This window comes from Mesitornis unicolor, unplaced genomic scaffold (assembly GCF_000695765.1).
Source record: "Mesitornis unicolor isolate BGI_N332 unplaced genomic scaffold, ASM69576v1 scaffold5877, whole genome shotgun sequence".
NCBI lineage: Eukaryota > Metazoa > Chordata > Aves > Mesitornithiformes > Mesitornithidae > Mesitornis > Mesitornis unicolor.
The window spans coordinates 5,267-22,961 of NW_010195618.1; the positions used below are offsets into that span (position 1 = coordinate 5,267).

Below are 17,695 nucleotides of genomic sequence, written 5' to 3' on the forward strand. Positions count from 1 at the left end.
AAAGTATAATTGTCACCTGCTCCTATCCTCATCTGTTTTTTTGAGAAATACAGAAGACCCAGGCAGGTCTAGCCTGCATTCATCTCCTATCAAGGGCACAGGTTTCTTTCCCATTCTCAATAAAACAGCCTAGGCTACATCTGCAGACTGGTTAACCTGTGCAACAGAAACAGGAGTAAACACCTTGAAAGCTACACAACAATAACTGGCTGTTTTTCTGCTCACACAGGCAAAATGAACATTCAAGAGTATTTTGCCAGAATTTCTTATGACAAGTCCCATAAGGAAGCAGACTTGCAAACCTTAACAGTCATCTTCCAGCATCACATCCAGGCGATTCCTTTTGAAAACCTCAGCATGCATTGCGGGGAAACCATCAAACTGGATTTACAATCTACTTATGATAAGATTGTGCGAAAGAGACGTGGTGGATGGTGCCTGGAAACCAACCACCTTTTATTTTGGGCCTTGCAAGAAATTGGGTATGACGTCTGTATTCTCGGAGGAAATAGTTATGAGCCTGCCAAGAAGGCATACACTGCTGAGATTAATCATATCCTACTGAAGGTGGTGATCGAGGGAAATTCCTACATAATTGATGCCGGTTTTGGCGGTGCCTACCAGGCATGGCAGCCATTGATGTTGATTTCTGGGAAGGATCAACTCCAGGTCCCCGGCATCTTCCGCTTCATGGAAGATAACGGCACTTGGTACTTTGAGAAAGTAAAAAGGAAGCATTACATTTCTGAGCAAAGTGTCCCTTTCACTCATACTCCAGAACTGGGGAATATCAGAAAAATACATAGATTCACTCTCAAGCCACGACATATAAATGACTTTCAAGAGCTAAACGCATACCTACAAGTGTCTCCAGATAACATCCTCCAGAAGAAGTCAATCTGCAGTCTCCAGACCACTGAAGGGCTTTATGCCTTAGTTGGATGGACCTTCACTGAGATGAAGTATAATCACATGGAGGACCTGGACCTGGTGCACATCACAACTCTTACAGATGAAGAGGTTGAGAAGACACTGAAAGAAAAATTCGGGATAGTGCTGGAGAATAAACTTGTACCAGTAAATGTTCGTGGCTTGCCGCCTAATTTAGTGGATACAATCTAATTCTAACGCTGTGCTTTAAATATCTTTATATCTTTAAATATCCACTATAACAAGTTCTAAAATTACCATTAATAACTTTAATCTTATTCTAAAGTTGAGCTAGTCAGATGAACACAAAACTTGGTAAATTCAAGTACATTGCTAATTAACTACATATAATGATTGCATATTTTTTGTTGAGCTTCTTCTTCTTTAGAAACTGAGACATTTTACTACTTCTAATTTGCTTATATGGAAATTGCTTCTTGACTCCATAACATTATGTTCCACCTCTCTGGATCCCATTTTATTTCAGATATATTTTGTGGCAAAGGAGAACAAAACAATACAGAAGGAGAAGAAGCTGTGTTACCATTTTACACAAAAGACCTCTAACCTTTTTAGGTATTATTTCCAATCTTCTCCTCAACAGAGTTTTGCAAATTATTTTCTACCATTAACAGTTCGAAATAGAAAGTTGAATTTGGCTGCTGGCCCTCATAAAAAAAGAGAAAGGTTAAGACTTTATCAAAACCAGCCACTATTAGGTGCTGATTAGCTTATGATGACATAAGTTGAAAGACTCGAGTCCTATTTCCTTACCAGAAATAGACCTAGAGCGAACTATGTATGCAAGACACTTAAAAAACCCCAAAAGCTCTCTAATTTTGAGTGTCCATTTTTTCTGAGCCTGATTTTTCTGTGTCCCTGAAATTGAAACAAAATCAACAGAAGCTGAGATGATGCAACAGGTGTTAAAACCAGGCTTTTGGTATCAAAAATGGGAGCAATCAAAGTTAGATCAACCTTTGCAAACTATAATGTAAATTTTTGGGACCTAACCTTCATGCGATGTCAAGCAGGCACAACAGTGTTATAGATAAAACTCCATACTTATTACAAACAGTATTCCACAGAAAAGCTAGATTAAGTAAGTAATACTGCAGATGTGAAAGAAAACATAGGGAAGCGAGGACATGCTGCCAGTGCGGTCTCACAGCACGTTACATTTAACACAACAGCCTTTTTGCTTCACGGTACCTGCGACAAGATGTGTCATGAAAGAGGGTGACAGAAGAGCATCGGTCCTCGCCCGAGAAGATGACTTTGATGCTTGTGTTAGTCAACCATGCAGACTCATGGGGCACTTGATATGCATAGACCCCAGGTACTTTCCCAGATGCTGTCTAATGGCTCTTTGCCTTCCCAAAAGGGTCCTCCGACTTTCCACCTCCATCAGATTAAGAGGAGACATGACTGACAGGGAGAGAATGAAGTAACCAGCCCTGCAACGCTTCGAAGATGCAGAAGGCAAAGTTTTAGTGAGGAAATGCATTACTTTGTGCAAATAAATATTTGTCATGGCATCTGTTAGGTGTGGCGGCTCAAAAATAACTACCTGCTGCAGTGGGAGCTTTGAACAGACCAAGAATGTTCCTTTGCGAGCAAAGAAGGGTCCTTCTGTTCACCCGTGGAGCCTGGGAAAACACAGCCTGCAATACTGTGGCAATCCAGTGCACCCACAAGGAAGCAGATGACTGTCCTCCACCGTAAAGTGCTGGCTTGCAAAATGACAATAATTTAATTAAAAAATTACAGAGCCGTTTGCAACTGTCTACTGTAATTATTTTACATGGAAAACAAGTTCAGTCTGGTCTTAACCAGGGGACAGCACAAACATCTACTAATAGAGAAGAAACAAAGTTTAATTTGCTCATGGATCAGTGAAGTCCAAAAATGTGCATTTATTTTGGGTGGACTCTGCCCTTTCTTGGCATTTAAGATCCAAGAGTGAGGGCCAACAGACCTTAGAGAGGAAGCCAACCCTCGCAATTTGTATCCACTCCTGGCCCTACTGACTGCTGCCCCAGTAATAAACCCAGAAGCTGAAAACATCAATAAATAAATAACGCTATTTTAAGAGGTAAGCTTATTTTCTTAAAAACCTCAAAAAAAAAAACCCAAGCAAAAAGAAAAAACTGTTTATTTATGACAGTAAAGGTCATGGGCAGCATTCTCTTCAGGAAAAATGTTATAAAATGTGTGGATGTAGAGCTAAAAATATTGCCTGCTAAACATGGGTTCTTAAAGAGGGCAAAACAATGATACTACAATTTGAATTCTTCTGTCTATCTGCTCTTCAGGAGGACATTAACCTGACTATGAGAGAGATGATTTTCTTTAGATACAGAAGTAGGTGTAAATTTAGAACTAAAGCCTGATGTTGGAAGTTATTCTTTTAGATTTTTTAACCTTAATTAAAAACATTGCAAATGCAAAGCATGCAAAAAAGCAATCTAATAATCAATAGGTTCTGCTGTATGGGAATAAAATTACAGTCCTTTAAAAACAACTTAAAAAATGAAATTAGAAACTGTGGTTTGCATACCCCAGAAAGTCCATATGCTGATGAATCATGATAAAAGTAAACTGATAATGTATTTTAACAGTGAAATAGCTGATAGCATGTATAGTCTTGGTAGGGAATATTTTTGCCTGAACACCTTCATTTGCACATTTAGAAATACTTCTTTAAAGTTCTTTGGCTGGTGTTTTTCTCCGCATTATTCATCTGTGGGACTACCATTTCAGTATCTAGCTTTTCATCTGATCTGCTCACAATTCAAAAGAACGGTAGCTTTCATCTCCTACAGTCAAGATCTAATGATGATCAATCATGTTATGGAGCTGCAGGGGGAAATTACAAATAATACAAACTTGAGAGGCAGCTTTACACTGGTGTGAGGTCTTCAGCGTTCACAATTTGAGCGCGTAGGATTGGATAGACTCGCATTCTGCAAATCAAAAAAGTGCCAAAGTCCTATGTTCTACTTAACAAATATTACACTGAGAATATCCTCCAACAATACACTTAAATATCACTGGAAGCTAAATTCCTTTCCACAGAGGATAATACAGGGATTTTGATAGGGCTCCCCATTCACTTTGGACAGCTGCTTCTACACCATGTATATGCACATCACAAATCTGTCACTGAAAATCATCTTTAGAAATTCTGGTTTGCAGTAAACATTCAATGGTTCACTGCTGAATTTATCTGAATACAATAGTCTTCCTGAGTCGCTAATATTAAGTGCCTAAACCTCAGCTTACCATATGCACAAAAGATTTCCAAGTAGCTTTGTGGGTTGTCAAGATGCTAAATATTTGCAGTAACCCTAGGCTGCTGAAACATATTGCTTGCTTTGCAAATGTTTAAGCATTCAAAACATTTTGTGCCTAGCTCCATACAGAAGCAGACGATCCATAGTATATTTTACAAACAGTCATCTATCAGATACCTACAGAGCATCCAGCTCACGATGGTGGCCAGCAGATTGCGATGGGCCATTGCCAAAGGCAGGTGACTATGCGTGACTTCCCCTGGTGTTAGAAGGCAGAAAATAAGTTGCATAGTTCCTTCTCCAGCAATCGTGTTCATGAGGAGTCTGACAAGGGCGGGCCAGGAGGCGAGCACTGCCAGAGGCACTGTACGAGGCTCCAGTGATTCTCAGTTATGCTTCCTCTGGAAGAGTTAAAGTGAATTTTGAGGAAGGACAAGTCTAGAGAGATTTAAAGCAGCCCTTGTCCATTTTCATGGCACCCTGTGAGATGCCGGGCACAGTGGGGAAGAGAGATGTGCTCTTTGCCGTTTAGCTCATTTGCCTCCATTCAGATTCATTACTCCAATGCCAAAATGAGTTTGTGCAGCACTCAGAGCAGACAAGACACTTGGTGGTCTGTGAGAGATTTTTTTTCACCTATAATTATCTGAATAAAACTTGACACTACAAAACGTGCAGGAAGTATCACTGTCACTTTCTGTAAGTGGTAAAAGAGTGACATGTACCAAATGAACAGTTCATCTACCACCATGTGAATCAGTGGCACACGCATGAAAAGAACATGTGAATCCTGGTGAAACTATCCTCCCTCCACCTGGCAGAGGACACTGCTTCCTCCACTGACGCTCTTTGCACTGAACAGTGGGGTTAGACCGGTTTTCATGAAACCTCCTAAACACTCCCTGGTGTGGTCTTACATTTCCTCCTAACCCTGCTGTTCCAACGCAAACACAGCAAATCCCTGTTACGCAGCCACCATGTATCAAGCCAAAATTGCATCAGCTGTCTGTCATAGGGATGACTCTAAGACAAAAAGCAAACCCTCACAGATGCTGCTCTGCTCTGGGAACTGCTTGATAGGAATACAGGTTACCTTTAAAAACTGCTCCAATGGGGTTCAGTAGGTTAAAGCATCTTGGCTGGCAGCAGCCTGGGCAGTTTTTCGCAGTGTTGTAAATCACTGATGTAAAGAAGCAAAACCGAACCGCATTTCCTTCTGTTACAGGAGACATGAACCTAGAAGAGTATTTTGCAAGAACTGGTTATAAAGGTTCCCTTGAAAAACAAGATTTGGAAACATTAACTGATATATTCCAGCACCACATCCGTGCTGTTCCCTTTGAAAACCTCAGCATCCATTGCGGGGAGAAAATTACTTTGGAGCTGGAGCACGTCTATAACAAAATTGTGCAGAGGAAGCGTGGGGGCTGGTGCATGGAGAACAACCAGCTGTTGGGCTGGGTCCTGACGCGCCTGGGCTACGACACCAGTTTTCTGGGAGCATATGTGTTCAATCCACATCAGAACACCTACGCCAGCATCATGACCCACCTTCTTGTGAAGGTCATCATTGATGGCAAAGCCTATATTGTTGATGGAGGCTTTGGTGTATCGTACCAGATGTGGCAACCGATGGAGCTTGTGTCGGGGAAAGACCAGCCCCAGGCTCCTGGCGTCTTTCGCTTCACGGAAAAAAATGCCATCTGGTACCTTGAGAAAATGAGACGGAAACAATATATCCCCAATCAAAATTTCTCTAATTCTGATCTTCTGGAGAAAAAAGAGTGTCGGAAAGTTTATATGTTCAGTCTCGAGCCCCGAACAGTAGAAGATTTCCGTTTCCAGTGCACATACCTTCAGAACTCTCCAGATTCCCTCTTCACAAAGAAGTCCATCTGTACCCTCCAGACCACCGATGGCTTTCGAGCACTGATTGGGTGGACACTCACTGAGACCACATACAACTACAAAGAAAATATGGATCTGGTGGAATTCATAATTCTGGAAGATGAAGAGGTTGAAAAAACCCTCAAAGAGAAATTCAACATAACCCTAGATAGAAAACTTGTCCCAATTAATATAAAAGGATTTTACACTATCTAGATGATCAGAAAAACCTACAATAATGCTACATATGTACAGAACCTTCTGGTGTCTCTGCAATCGCTACTGTAAAATTATGGGATTTTTTGCAGGAGATTAAAGCAAAAATATATTAATAACAGATTAAAGTTAATTTCACTCTGGGAAAAACTGGGAATTTAAGACTTTTCAGTCAGGTAGACAAAATTATTTGCTGTGAGATGACTGCAGTTCAATTTTTGGCACAACTGTAGGATCTGATTTGAATCTGGTTGTAAACTTGTGTAATAAATATGTCTGGGGAATTTCCAAGTGTCTATCACACAGAAATAGGAGTATGGATTATTAATTGTGATATGTTGCCAACACATTTTCTAGGGTTATTATAGGGAGAAGTCATCTGTGAGCTTTTAGACAATGAAGTACACATTTAAAACTTCATTTTTCACAAGATCTAACTGCTTACAGCTCTTCTTATTTCTCTACCTTTAATACAAGCAAAACAATGTCATCTTTGAAAAGAGCATTAGGAGGCATAATTCTTTCACCGTCATCCTTAGACAAAACATAGTTCAAAATTAAAATTATCATCATGTGCATTCCTTTTGTCACTGCAGCAGCAAACTGCCCAAAGAATTTTTGGTACCTATGTATTTTCTGGTGATACAGATGCTATATATTGCAGCATTACTGTGGCTGATGGGCTCTGAGATACCTACAAGCTTTGCTTCTGAGAAGTAACCATCCTATAAAGGGTGAATGGAGCTTACACATCCCAACTAGCTTAGATTGATTTCTTTCCCAAAAAGGCAACAAATTTTCTATTTCTAGCATTGCAAGTTATGTGCATTGAAAGGTAGAACAATGAAGCTAACCCCACTATACTCTTAATTTTGCCCTCTTTGTGTACAGCAAATGGAGGAGTCCATACAGCTCTTCTGAACGAGTACCACCTAGCACAGGAGCTTCAGTGTCACAAGTGAGTTCATTCATTTATATCAAAGTGAAAAAAAACAATAAGCCAAGTAAACCTAAAGGAATCTTTCTTTAGAATTATTTCACAATCACATTTCTCTATTTTTTTCCCAAAAAACCCAAAAAATGAAAACCACTCAGAAAGGGGAAATATTCTGAAATACATTTAAAAATAGCAGTGACACTGAAAAATACTCTTCTGCCCAATCTATGATAATCCTAAGTATTAGTCAAATGTTGATAGTGTATATTTTTCCTCAAAGGCATCATCTTACCATAAATCTCAAAAATGCTGTAAATGTACACCTGAAAATAAATAGAGGACAATAAAACCATAAAGCATTGCTGTAAATACAGGCTCTGGCCCCCCAGCTGCATGACTCCTGTACACACCATTTGCAAAGTAGCTGAGGCCTGCTCCATCATGCTGTTGATCTCCTGGTCAACCCTCCCCAGCGCAAACTTCCTGAACCAAACAGGACAGTACTGAACAAATCTGACAGCAATGCTGGAGATGGTAAGTTCCTACATGTTCCTGAAAAATGAGCTCGTAGGCTAAGCAGGAAACCATCACCAAAGAGGAGCTTCAGTAGTCACCTCCTCTGCTGGGCTGAGGATCGTGGCACTGATCGCCCGTGATGGCAGCCGATGGCCTGGGCGCACATGGACGTGCATGGGGATGAGGAATCGAGGGCCGAGCAGGAGACAACAGGGGACACGGAAAGATATTACTGGGGTGGGAATGCAGTTTTTCTATAAATAGCAGAACTAAGGACTCTGTTCTCTAATTGGTGTTTATATTATTCTCTCACACTTTATAAAGGTTTTTACCCCTTTCTAAATGATTGATCAAACTGAGGTGTTCCCCAAGACCCCAAGGAACATTATGAGCTTCAAAACTCTCACCACCTCCATTCTAGCTGACAGAAATTCCCATCTGCAGTCACCCAGGTCACCAAACCCTATTTCTCTACACAATGAACTACACTTGCTTTCTGGTGCTGCTGCCTCTTGTCTTGAGGACAGCCAATATCAGACAGGTTATTTTGCCTCCATACTTCTCGAGACATTCCTTCTGTTGCTCCCAGGTAATTGCTCAGGTTATGGTGCGCAAGGGTTTCTTGGGCAGAGGTCTATGGACTCCTATCAGCATTTTTGACCGTGCCTGCAGTGATGGGTCTCAACCCAGATAAGCCCTTTCTACTGTTCAGTTACTAAAAATCTATGGGGCTCCAACATCTGAAGCTGCAACCATCTCCCTGACTCCATCATTGATAACCACTCTGAGTGGGATTTTTCCTCTCAGTGTGACAATTGTAACCAGGTCCTCACTGTGCAACCTCAAATTGCATGAAGAAATGTCAACACTACAGCTGAGGAACAGTTTCACAGCTTAACCAAAAGAACAACTGATGAAAGCAGGTCAATGAGGAGTGAGTGCCAGACCCAAAATGCATCAAAGGTTTGAGATGAGAATAGTATAACAGCAAACAAACCCAAACCAACCCAGAGGTCTCATGAAGGGTTCCATTAGCAAGGCAATGTATTGTAGAAGGCGATGCTCTCTCAGCCTAAAATGAAAAGAAACAACCAAGTCCTTAAAGCATCAGCTCTCAGAGAAACTTGCATTGACATGCAGAAGGAAAACAGAAGGATGTGCAACGTCCTTCACTACCACTACGCTTTATTAACACTCCCTAGGAAAGGTTTAATGAAAGCCTAAGCTATTGTGCAGTTTTAGTTGTTGACTGTTGAAATGAAGCAGAACAAATGGTCGGAACCCCCCACCTAAGACTTGTCTAATTCCAAATACAATTGAAAAGTATGGTATTCCAGTCAGCAGACAGGCAAGACAATTTCTTTTTCAGTGTGAATGCTGGATTAAGTCCCAGAATTCTCCCCCACCTGCCCACTACACACACACACAATACCCAATGGCAATGACAGCCGTCCACGACTGTACAATTGTATAATGGAGTGTCTTATTAGAAAACAAGGCACATAACAGAAGGAACACAGTTCAAACTCCACAGCACCACTAAACATCCTCCCCCCTCCCCAGAGAACCAAAGTTTAATCAGCTCATGCATTACTAAAGAGAGGATACAGGATGGCACACTTCACTTGGACTCTGGTCCTGGACTTCCCAAGATCCAACACTAAGCAGAATAAAAGTGACTGAACGAGAAACATCAGCAAGAAAGAGGGAGTTGTTCAGTGCTTCCAACACCAGCAGCAACTACAGAAATAAACAGTCAGCTTGTCGAAGGGAGGCACAAACCCTCACCTCACAGCAGACTTGTGTGAACTTCACATGGAGCTGTCACTGAGCAACGACTGCGATCCACACCTTGCTTGCTCGCTTCAAAGGCACCTCAGTGCAACAGGCACTGACACTTCGGGTGTCTGGTAACACTTCACCTGCTACATGTTGCAAGTAGCCATTTTCTGTAACAAAAATGCTTACTACCTGTATCAACTTGCTCTTGTTCTCAAAAAAGAAAACGCTTTTCATTTAGAAGCACAACCACATGGGAAAGTTGTACAGCTCGGGAAGTTGCACATGAAAATGCATCCACATTAGAGACTGTGTCAGAGCCAAGAAAGTCTGAATTAACACAGGTCTCACTTTACTAGTATTTCACCACTACCCTTACACCTCCATCAAGAGGAGGTCAAGCACAGATTTTACACAGCAGAATGTTTCTAGCCTGGCTACAAAGCTAGAGCCAGACTTAAAACACATACATACATACTATGTATGCATTTATAAGGTTGAAAATATAGACAGAAAATATATTCAGAAAAGACCATGATAAAATGCCTGTTTGCAACTTTGGGCAATTAAAGTAGATTTTAGAAGTCACTTAGAGCTGATTTTTAGTTTTGTCTTGCTCATAATAATGCACTACGAATGGTGCTTTTAAATAAACTTTAAAAGTTAAAAAAACTCCCCATGAATCAAAGATTGTGCTAAAAATGAGTAGTTTGTCTTACTGTAGCATTTTAATAGCTCACCTAGCCATCACCTAAACATGAATAGCAGAGCACCCAGATTTCAGAGAACCAAAGATTCCCACTTTGGAAGGGACCACAAGGATCATCCAGTCCAACCTCTCGAGGTAAAAGCATCATTTAAATGAGATGAGGCAGCCCCTGTCAAGCTGACTCTTAAAACTGATCAGTGTAGGGGAATTCACCACTTCCCTGGGAGATTGTTCCAGCATCTCATTGATAGATTACTCCAGTATCTCATTGATTACTCCAATGTCTCATTGATAGATTATTCCAATGTCTGATTGATCTCATGGTAAAAAAATCTCTTCTGGAGTTCAGTTGGAATATCTCCAGAAGCAACTTGTGTCTATTGCCCCTTGTCTTTTCCATTGACTCCTAGTGAAAAGGGAGTCTCCATCTTCTTGGTAGCCACCCTCAACACATTTGATTTAAACACAACAACCCAAAATCTATCATTTTTTCACAGTTAGTGTTGGGCACATTTAAGAAACGGAACCACTACCCTTCCCTGCTCCCAAATTCCAAATCTATGGATTTTCTACAAAGCTGTTTGGAGTTTGCTCACACTCCTACCCACACACCATGCCATTCACATTTCCAGTCATCCCTCAAAAAATGACATGAAATTTAGGACCAATGTATGGCAGAACACCTTTTACACAAAATTACTTCCAACAAGACCCTGCAATGTAAGAGAGCTCTCTGCACAGGGCCTTGGCAAGGAAGACTTCACATGGCATTCATCTGAGTCTTTAATTGTCATCAAAAATACCCAAAAGCTCCTTTATATGACATCTCTGGAACATTCTCCAATCCATAGTCTCTCAAGGGGTGCAACTGCAGTGACATCTCCTGGCTGCTGGTGGTTCACTAAAACACACTTTCCCTTCAACTATCCAGCACAGCTATGCAGAAATCCATTCTCCATTGAATGTAGAAATGTGTACAGATACGAGAGAAATAATTTTGCTACTACTAAGCAAGAAAGAATAATGGGATACATTCTCAGTTTTTCTTGTGATGACCAACAATAAATCATTTCTTAGCTCAGGTCCCGTCTTCCATGCAAAGAAAAATGTCTCGCCATCATTAACTTCTTCTCAGCTAGCAATAATACATGATCAAGTTTTAAGTAATTGAACCAGTAGCATTTAATTAGCTCAGAAAAAATGATCTCAGACCATGAGTCACAGACTTTCCACCTGTATAAGGTCCCCTTACTAGATTAAAGTATATTTCTCTTTCCATGTGTGATTCATCTTGACTATCTAATGAGGTCCTTCTGATATACAGGTTTTAGTTCATTTATCACATACAAAATACAGCAGAAACACACTCTCTTGATGCAATTGAGTTTCGTATCTTGCTTCACTAAATTGTTAAAAAAGGTGGTGGGGGGGGGAAAGCCTCTTGTGTTCATGAACACTTACTTCAATTTAACAAACTCCTCTTTCTCCAGAGAGCATTAAGGATGAGTAACTCAGACATCTAGCTGGGGAAATGAAGTAATAAAAATAAATATTTCTTGTTGAAAGCCAGGACACAGAAAACTGCTGTGATTTCAGATAAGCCCACACTGACATTTTTCACTGGGCCCAGAGCACTGACTGACCAAAGGACACGACGATGTTTCCATCCCAACGTCACTTCAGAAGGCTTCACAACACGATAAACAAGTAGTCAGTGCAGTCAACTCATATTTGGGGACATCTGTGGTGTATTGGTTTTTCTATGAGGGGTTTTTGGTTGTGTCTTTGGTAATGGGGCTATGGAGATGGCCCTTTAAGAAGCCACCTGAAAAGCTCCCCCTTTGCCTTTGTCAGACCCACCTCTGACCAGGGCCAAGCCAATCAGTGCCCCTGCGAATTCAGGTATTTAAAGGGGGTGCAGGCCATGTCTCGCTCTCTGGTCCAGGTCCTGTCCAGCATGGCCCCAGGTGCGAGTGGCACGGCCCCGGCCTTGCTCAGCTGGGCTTCGCTGGACCCGACCACAACCTAAGCTTAGCCCCGCTGCAGCTTCATCTCAAAAAAAAGAGAGAGACGGGAACTCCAGAACCATCAGAAGAGACCTGCAGTGGAGAAAGGAGTGGGGCCTGAGGAGAACAACTTTGAAGAACACCAAGGTCAGTTGAAGGAAAGAAAGGAGAGGGAGGAGGAGGAGGATGCACAGCCCAGGTTCCCCTTTTGCCACCCATGGCGAGAGCCAGGTCGACTGCCTGCAGCCTGTAGAGTTCACCGGTGGAGCACGGCCACATGAGCAGTGGCTGGCCCTCCATGTGAGCAGTGGCTGCCCCTGAAGAAGCCGTGACTCCGGGCAGTGTGTGCTGGAGCAGTTCGTGTGCGAGGGAACTGTGACTGTGGGCAGACCCAGACGAGCTTTGTGGACTTGGGCTGAAGCAGTTTTGTGTGTGAGGGAAACTGCAGCTGTGGGCAGACCCAGATTGGAGTTTGGAGGACTTTTTCCCCTGTGGAAAGGGGGGTGGGCACATGGAAGCAAAGAGAGACACTGGGCTGAGTTTTCCTACCCCTGAGGAGCACATGGTGTGCCTCAAGGCAAAAGGGGCAGGGGGAAGGTGAAGAAACCAGGAACAAAGCTGAGCCTGGGAAGAAGGGAGGTGTGGGGGGAAGGTGTTTTGACTTTAAGATCTGGTTGTGTCACCCATTGTTCTACTCTGACGTTGGTAACAAACTAAAATGGTTTTGTTTTTTATTTCCTTATGATGAGTCTGTCTTTTGCCTGTGACCTGCTTAAGTGGTGAGAAGCCCTCCCAGTCCTTATTTTGACTAGCCCTTTTTAGGGCATCGTGGTGTTCAGTGCTGGGCCTAAACCACGACATGTGGTCAGCACAAAACAGGCTCACTTCCTATATCAGATTGTATTAAGCATCATTTTTTACATTAAATAAGCTAAACCACAATCATTAATCACAAACCATCAGTTTTTATTCAGCTTTCAAATATGTTTCTGAAGCTGTTCTTACGCTTTTATGACAAGACGCAGATAATTATAAGATGGAATTTTTTTTACTGAAAAAGAGAAGATTAGCAAACTTCTTTTGGAAGACAAATTAATACTCACAATCTGCTCAAGTGTCAAACTGTAAACGTTGCCCAATATTTGGCTTGCTCTATAAGATTTTACTGCAAACCCTTCATTTTTAAATAGGCTTTACAGAAAGTAAAATTCAACAAAATGGATTTTTTATCTGTTCCTTTCACATCTTATTTTTAGCACAGTAAAAACACAACCCCACCATGTTTCTGCTTCCATTGGAAGACAGCACAGGTTTTCATTTTCTCAGCAAAACAAAAAAAAAAGCAGTGCAAGCTGAACTGCCTCACTGGGTTGGACAAGGCTCATCTTTACTCCAAATACTTCTTTCAGACCTTATCATAACTGGTGAATAATGTTGCTCTGAACTGCACGTGACACTTGACCTAGTCTTGCACAACATTTAAGAAGACCGATGGGATTAGTGTCCCACACATTAAAAGCTGCTGAGAGGAAAGGATGTATGACATCCGTTATACACATATCCACTTCAGAAAATGTTCATCATGTGGATGGTAGAAATTTCAACAAGAACGGATTTAGATTCACAAATCTATCCTTTACATTAAATACCAAAACTCAACAGTCTCCAGTTTGTGGTACTGTATTTGGTAGATAACATTTCTAACAGCTCCAGTGCTGCAGTTGACATTAATCCTGAGGTTTTAAGAACTTTTTCTTAGCCTTTTTGCTAGGTATTGTGTTACTATTCCCATCTTCATCTTCATCCTGGAGTACACACTGGTCTCTTTTTCTCAAGAATCTCTTCCCTATTGTTCCCACTAATGTTTCATATCTGTAAAGACAAAAAAAAAATTAGAGCTTCTACTAAAATGATACGGAAAACCATAAATCTAATCAACAATTTAAGTGGTCTAAAAAAAGCCAGTCATCAGACACTTAAGAAGCACAAGTACTACACGATCACTTATTACATTATTATTATTATTCATTCCAATAGTTTGGGTCTGTTGGCAATCTGGAACAAGGAAGGAATTAGCATGGAATACCTGAATATCAAAGGGCAGAAAGCCCCTACAAGATATTTGACCCCTAAAAGTGAGAGAGATTTCACTGAATGCACACTTGAATTCCTGGAGAATCAGTTCTGTAAAGTACCACATTCTGTTGTGGGTTTTATTTTGTTTGCTTTTTGGGTTTATTTTCCCACACATAATGCAGTAATGCACTTGTAGCTATTATTTATTATGTCATAAAATACAACTTACCTTCTGGCCATTTCTTCATCTGACACATCAGCCTCCATTTTATCATCCACTTCAACTTTTTCTTCCTTGCACCTAGAGTTCATTTGGATCATTAACTTCTGAAAATGAGGTAAGAAATAGCTTAAACACATAGCCCTGACTCAATAGCAACTATGCTGAAATTCACTGGTAGGAGAAAAGTACAAAAGGTAAGAATCAAGTCTAGTAATTATTTGCTGTTAGGTCAGGCTAGAGCATTCTGTTACAAAACTCATGAAGAAGAAAAAAGGCAAGATGACTCCCTGTTGCTAAGCTGAGCTCAAGAGTTTGCCACTGGGAAATGAGGCAACACAGAGTCAGGGTTTTCAGCGAGTTGCACCATTCAAACATCCTCAAGGGCACACCAGACATCTTCAGGAGACCAGAGAATTAGATCATAATTAATTTTTCATTGTGATGTTAGCACATTGTCCTTGAAATGGTTTTGTTAAGCAGCAAAAATATCTGCAAGCATTTAGAATAAACTACTAGTAAAACACATGAAGCAATAATATGCCAAGTCACAGTGAGAGCAAGTTCAAAATAATTGAAAGAACGCCGTAGTAAATCACCTTGCATAGCCTTGGGGACACCTCTTAGTCTTTACACCTTCAACCTCTTGCTTCAGTTCAGCGGTAACGTTTTGATTGCTATCTCATTGTAGTTCTATCAGCATGAATCAAGCCGGAAAGAAATTAAAGACTCCCTTGTGCAGGATTTTGACTTTGGAACGTTAATCCCTTGCACAAGTGTTGTGTAATAGGGCTGAATGTTTGTAGGATTGGACTCTAAATTAAATGGCAAGAGGAAAAAGAGACTGTTTTGGGGAGCAGCATGTGGGGCAGTTTCCTCACTTCAGGGAGGGAAAATCTGCAGGAGTCTGACCATCAAAACAAAGAGAGAAAAAGCTCCTATTTACCAGATACTGCACTGATCACCACTCTGGTTTGAATCAGGGATTTCCTGTACACAGAAGGATTTATGGAAGGTGCTGCATGCCGTGTGATCGCTCAAATCCTCAGCCACAAGGGGTTCAATTCTAATGCAAGACCACCTCAAACCAGAATATTTAAATGGTACCTCAATTTCTGGATTGAATCCTTTGAAGGACATTCTGCCATAAAGTAGATCCTCACATGGCATAAAGCTCCTCTCTTCTATGATAAAGCTCCTGCATGAAACCCCAAACAGCATTTGTCAAACAGTGCGCTTTAAAATAATCAAATTAAACAAATGCAAAAAGCATTTACTGTCCTCCCCCTGCACAAATAAACAAAACCACAGTGTATTCTAAGCCATCGACTACTTTCTGAAGCTTAATTGTTCTGATAAATCTTTAAATACAAGGAGCTTGGAATGCAAAGGAACACATTTTGCCAGTAAAGCTGTGCTAGGTCCACAAGCAAAATTTACTCTCCTGACAAAAAACACTCTTTGCTGGTATGATTCTGCCTACATTAGTGCTTTTGCCAGAATAAAAATACCACAAATATCACTCTCCAGGTGCCATTACTATAGCAGGAAAAGCTTCTAATTAATTTTTCATTGTGATGTTAGACCCAAGCCTGTCAGGACATAAAACACTGTGCAATTCTCTGTTCAGCAGAGGAAAGTTTCCCCTTTCTCCCCACTTTTTTCCTCTTTTAATGAGAATGGAGAAAAGAAACATGACCCTTAGGCGCTCATAATACACGTGTTATACAAAAAGTACTTCTGTGAATTGTTCTATCCTTCTTTTCCTTGCACATATATGCACCTCTTCCCTCATTCTCTTCATCTCCTATGTAACACAAATGCCTATGATCCTAGAAGTTAGGCTGAAGAGATCAAGCTCATTCTCCTACCCCGAGGTAGGATCTGTTCATGTACCATGAACAGCAGAGGTTCATCTAAGTCAAAAGACTTTCAAAGATGAAGAATCCAGTGTCTCCCAAGGCAATCCATTCCACTGCTTCAATAGCCTCACTGTTAGAAAAGTTCTCCCAACGTCCAGTGTGAACCTTCCTTGCTGCAACTGAAGCTCAAATACCTTTTTGTCATACCCACTGACTGTAATGGAGAATAGTTTATCAATGACCTTATTCAACTGCAACTAATTCCCTGGATCTCAGCTTTTAAAAAATAATGTACGTTCTCCCTCAATGGAACTTTTGTCCTCTTTTGAAAGGACAAAAATCAAGCAATTTTTAAAGCAGTTCTCTTGCTATTTAAAGCACCTTTCTAAAAATTTTCTTCCATGTTAGCTAAGCCTTCCTTTATTTTTGCCATTATCTCTTCCATTCCAAAACTAGGATTTTAAGTGAGTTAGACTCAACAAGACAGAACTGTCCTGGACTGGAGCTGAATTTACTAACACAAGGTTTCAAACCTTTTTTCAAATGAAGGGAAAAAGCAGCAATCAGTGAATTGGTCCCTGCCTGAAAGAAACTAATTGCATGTATCTAGAAGAATGTGTGAGTGAAAGAAAACAATACATAGAAGAAACGAAAGTAGGTCAAACTGCACTAAGCAACCTTGGGAATGTCCCCAAAAATAAAAAATAAAAAAGCTGCAGTACCAGTCTGTCACTGTTTTTGCTTCTGTTAACTGGTTATTAGTAACACCTCGTCTACAGCAAAAAAATGTGTGTTCTACTCCCACTCCACAACAACCCAATGATAAGAAGTACAAAACGGTACAAGCTTACTCTTTCTCCTTTAGATCTGGTAAATCAAGATACCAGTGTTCTTCACTAATTATCTTCTTTTCTTCCTCTTCTAGTTGTTTTTTAGTTTGTGAATCCAAACTCCTTTGCATGAACTAAAAACAAACAAGCAAAAAGACACATAAATACAAAGATTCAGTTTTTTGCATAATTTGTATGTGCTGAACATGCAGTAACTGCATGATGACAATAATCCATTACACAGAAATATATTAACAGCTGATGTAAAAAGTACATGCTTTTTGTGATTTTTCTATGGGTTTGGCCTAAGTTTGGGCAAAGAGGCAATGGAAAAGTAAACAACTGCTGATCACAGCCTTCCACTGGAAGTCAACAGTCAGCCATGTCTGTACTTCATACACAGGAACAGACCTTTCCTGGTTAGTTTCGAT

The 17,695-nt window shown here is 40.8% G+C and overlaps 3 protein-coding genes across 3 annotated transcripts; 2 read left to right on the forward strand and 1 right to left on the reverse strand.

The window, feature by feature from the left end:
- Window positions 1-234: 234 nt before the first annotated feature.
- Window positions 235-1,122, forward strand: LOC104534016 (arylamine N-acetyltransferase, liver isozyme-like). The gene has a single exon (XM_010188178.1). The coding sequence runs from the start codon at window positions 235-237 to the stop codon at window positions 1,120-1,122; it is 888 nt and encodes a 295-aa protein (XP_010186480.1).
- A 4,334-nt stretch (window positions 1,123-5,456) lies between these two features.
- Window positions 5,457-6,329, forward strand: LOC104533194 (arylamine N-acetyltransferase, pineal gland isozyme NAT-10). Its single transcript, XM_010188179.1, has one exon. It carries the CDS (start codon window positions 5,457-5,459, stop codon window positions 6,327-6,329), a length of 873 nt encoding a protein of 290 aa, XP_010186481.1.
- A 7,438-nt stretch (window positions 6,330-13,767) lies between these two features.
- Window positions 13,768-17,395, reverse strand: MPHOSPH6 (M-phase phosphoprotein 6). The gene is made up of 4 exons (XM_010188180.1): window positions 17,286-17,395; window positions 15,680-15,770; window positions 14,582-14,679; window positions 13,768-14,148 (listed from the first exon to the last, which is right to left on the reverse strand). Exons 1-4 carry the CDS (start codon window positions 17,393-17,395, stop codon window positions 14,004-14,006), a joined length of 444 nt encoding a protein of 147 aa, XP_010186482.1. The 3' UTR covers window positions 13,768-14,003.
- Window positions 17,396-17,695: the final 300 nt, after the last annotated feature.

Excerpts from the sequence above, each read along its gene's own strand:
- LOC104534016 (XM_010188178.1), top strand. The coding sequence starts at position 235 with ATGAACATTCAAGAGTATTTTGCCAGAATTTCTTATGACAAGTCCCAT.
- LOC104533194 (XM_010188179.1), top strand. The coding sequence starts at position 5,457 with ATGAACCTAGAAGAGTATTTTGCAAGAACTGGTTATAAAGGTTCCCTT.
- MPHOSPH6 (XM_010188180.1), bottom strand. The coding sequence starts at position 17,395 with ATGCAAAGGAGTTTGGATTCACAAACTAAAAAACAACTAGAAGAGGAA. Across the intron at positions 15,771-17,285 it reads CCAGATCTAAAGGAGAAAGA|GAGCTTTATCATAGAAGAGA; the intron begins GTAAGCTTGTAC and ends GGTTTCATGCAG. Across the intron at positions 14,680-15,679 it reads GATTCAATCCAGAAATTGAG|AAGTTAATGATCCAAATGAA; the intron begins GTACCATTTAAA and ends CCTCATTTTCAG.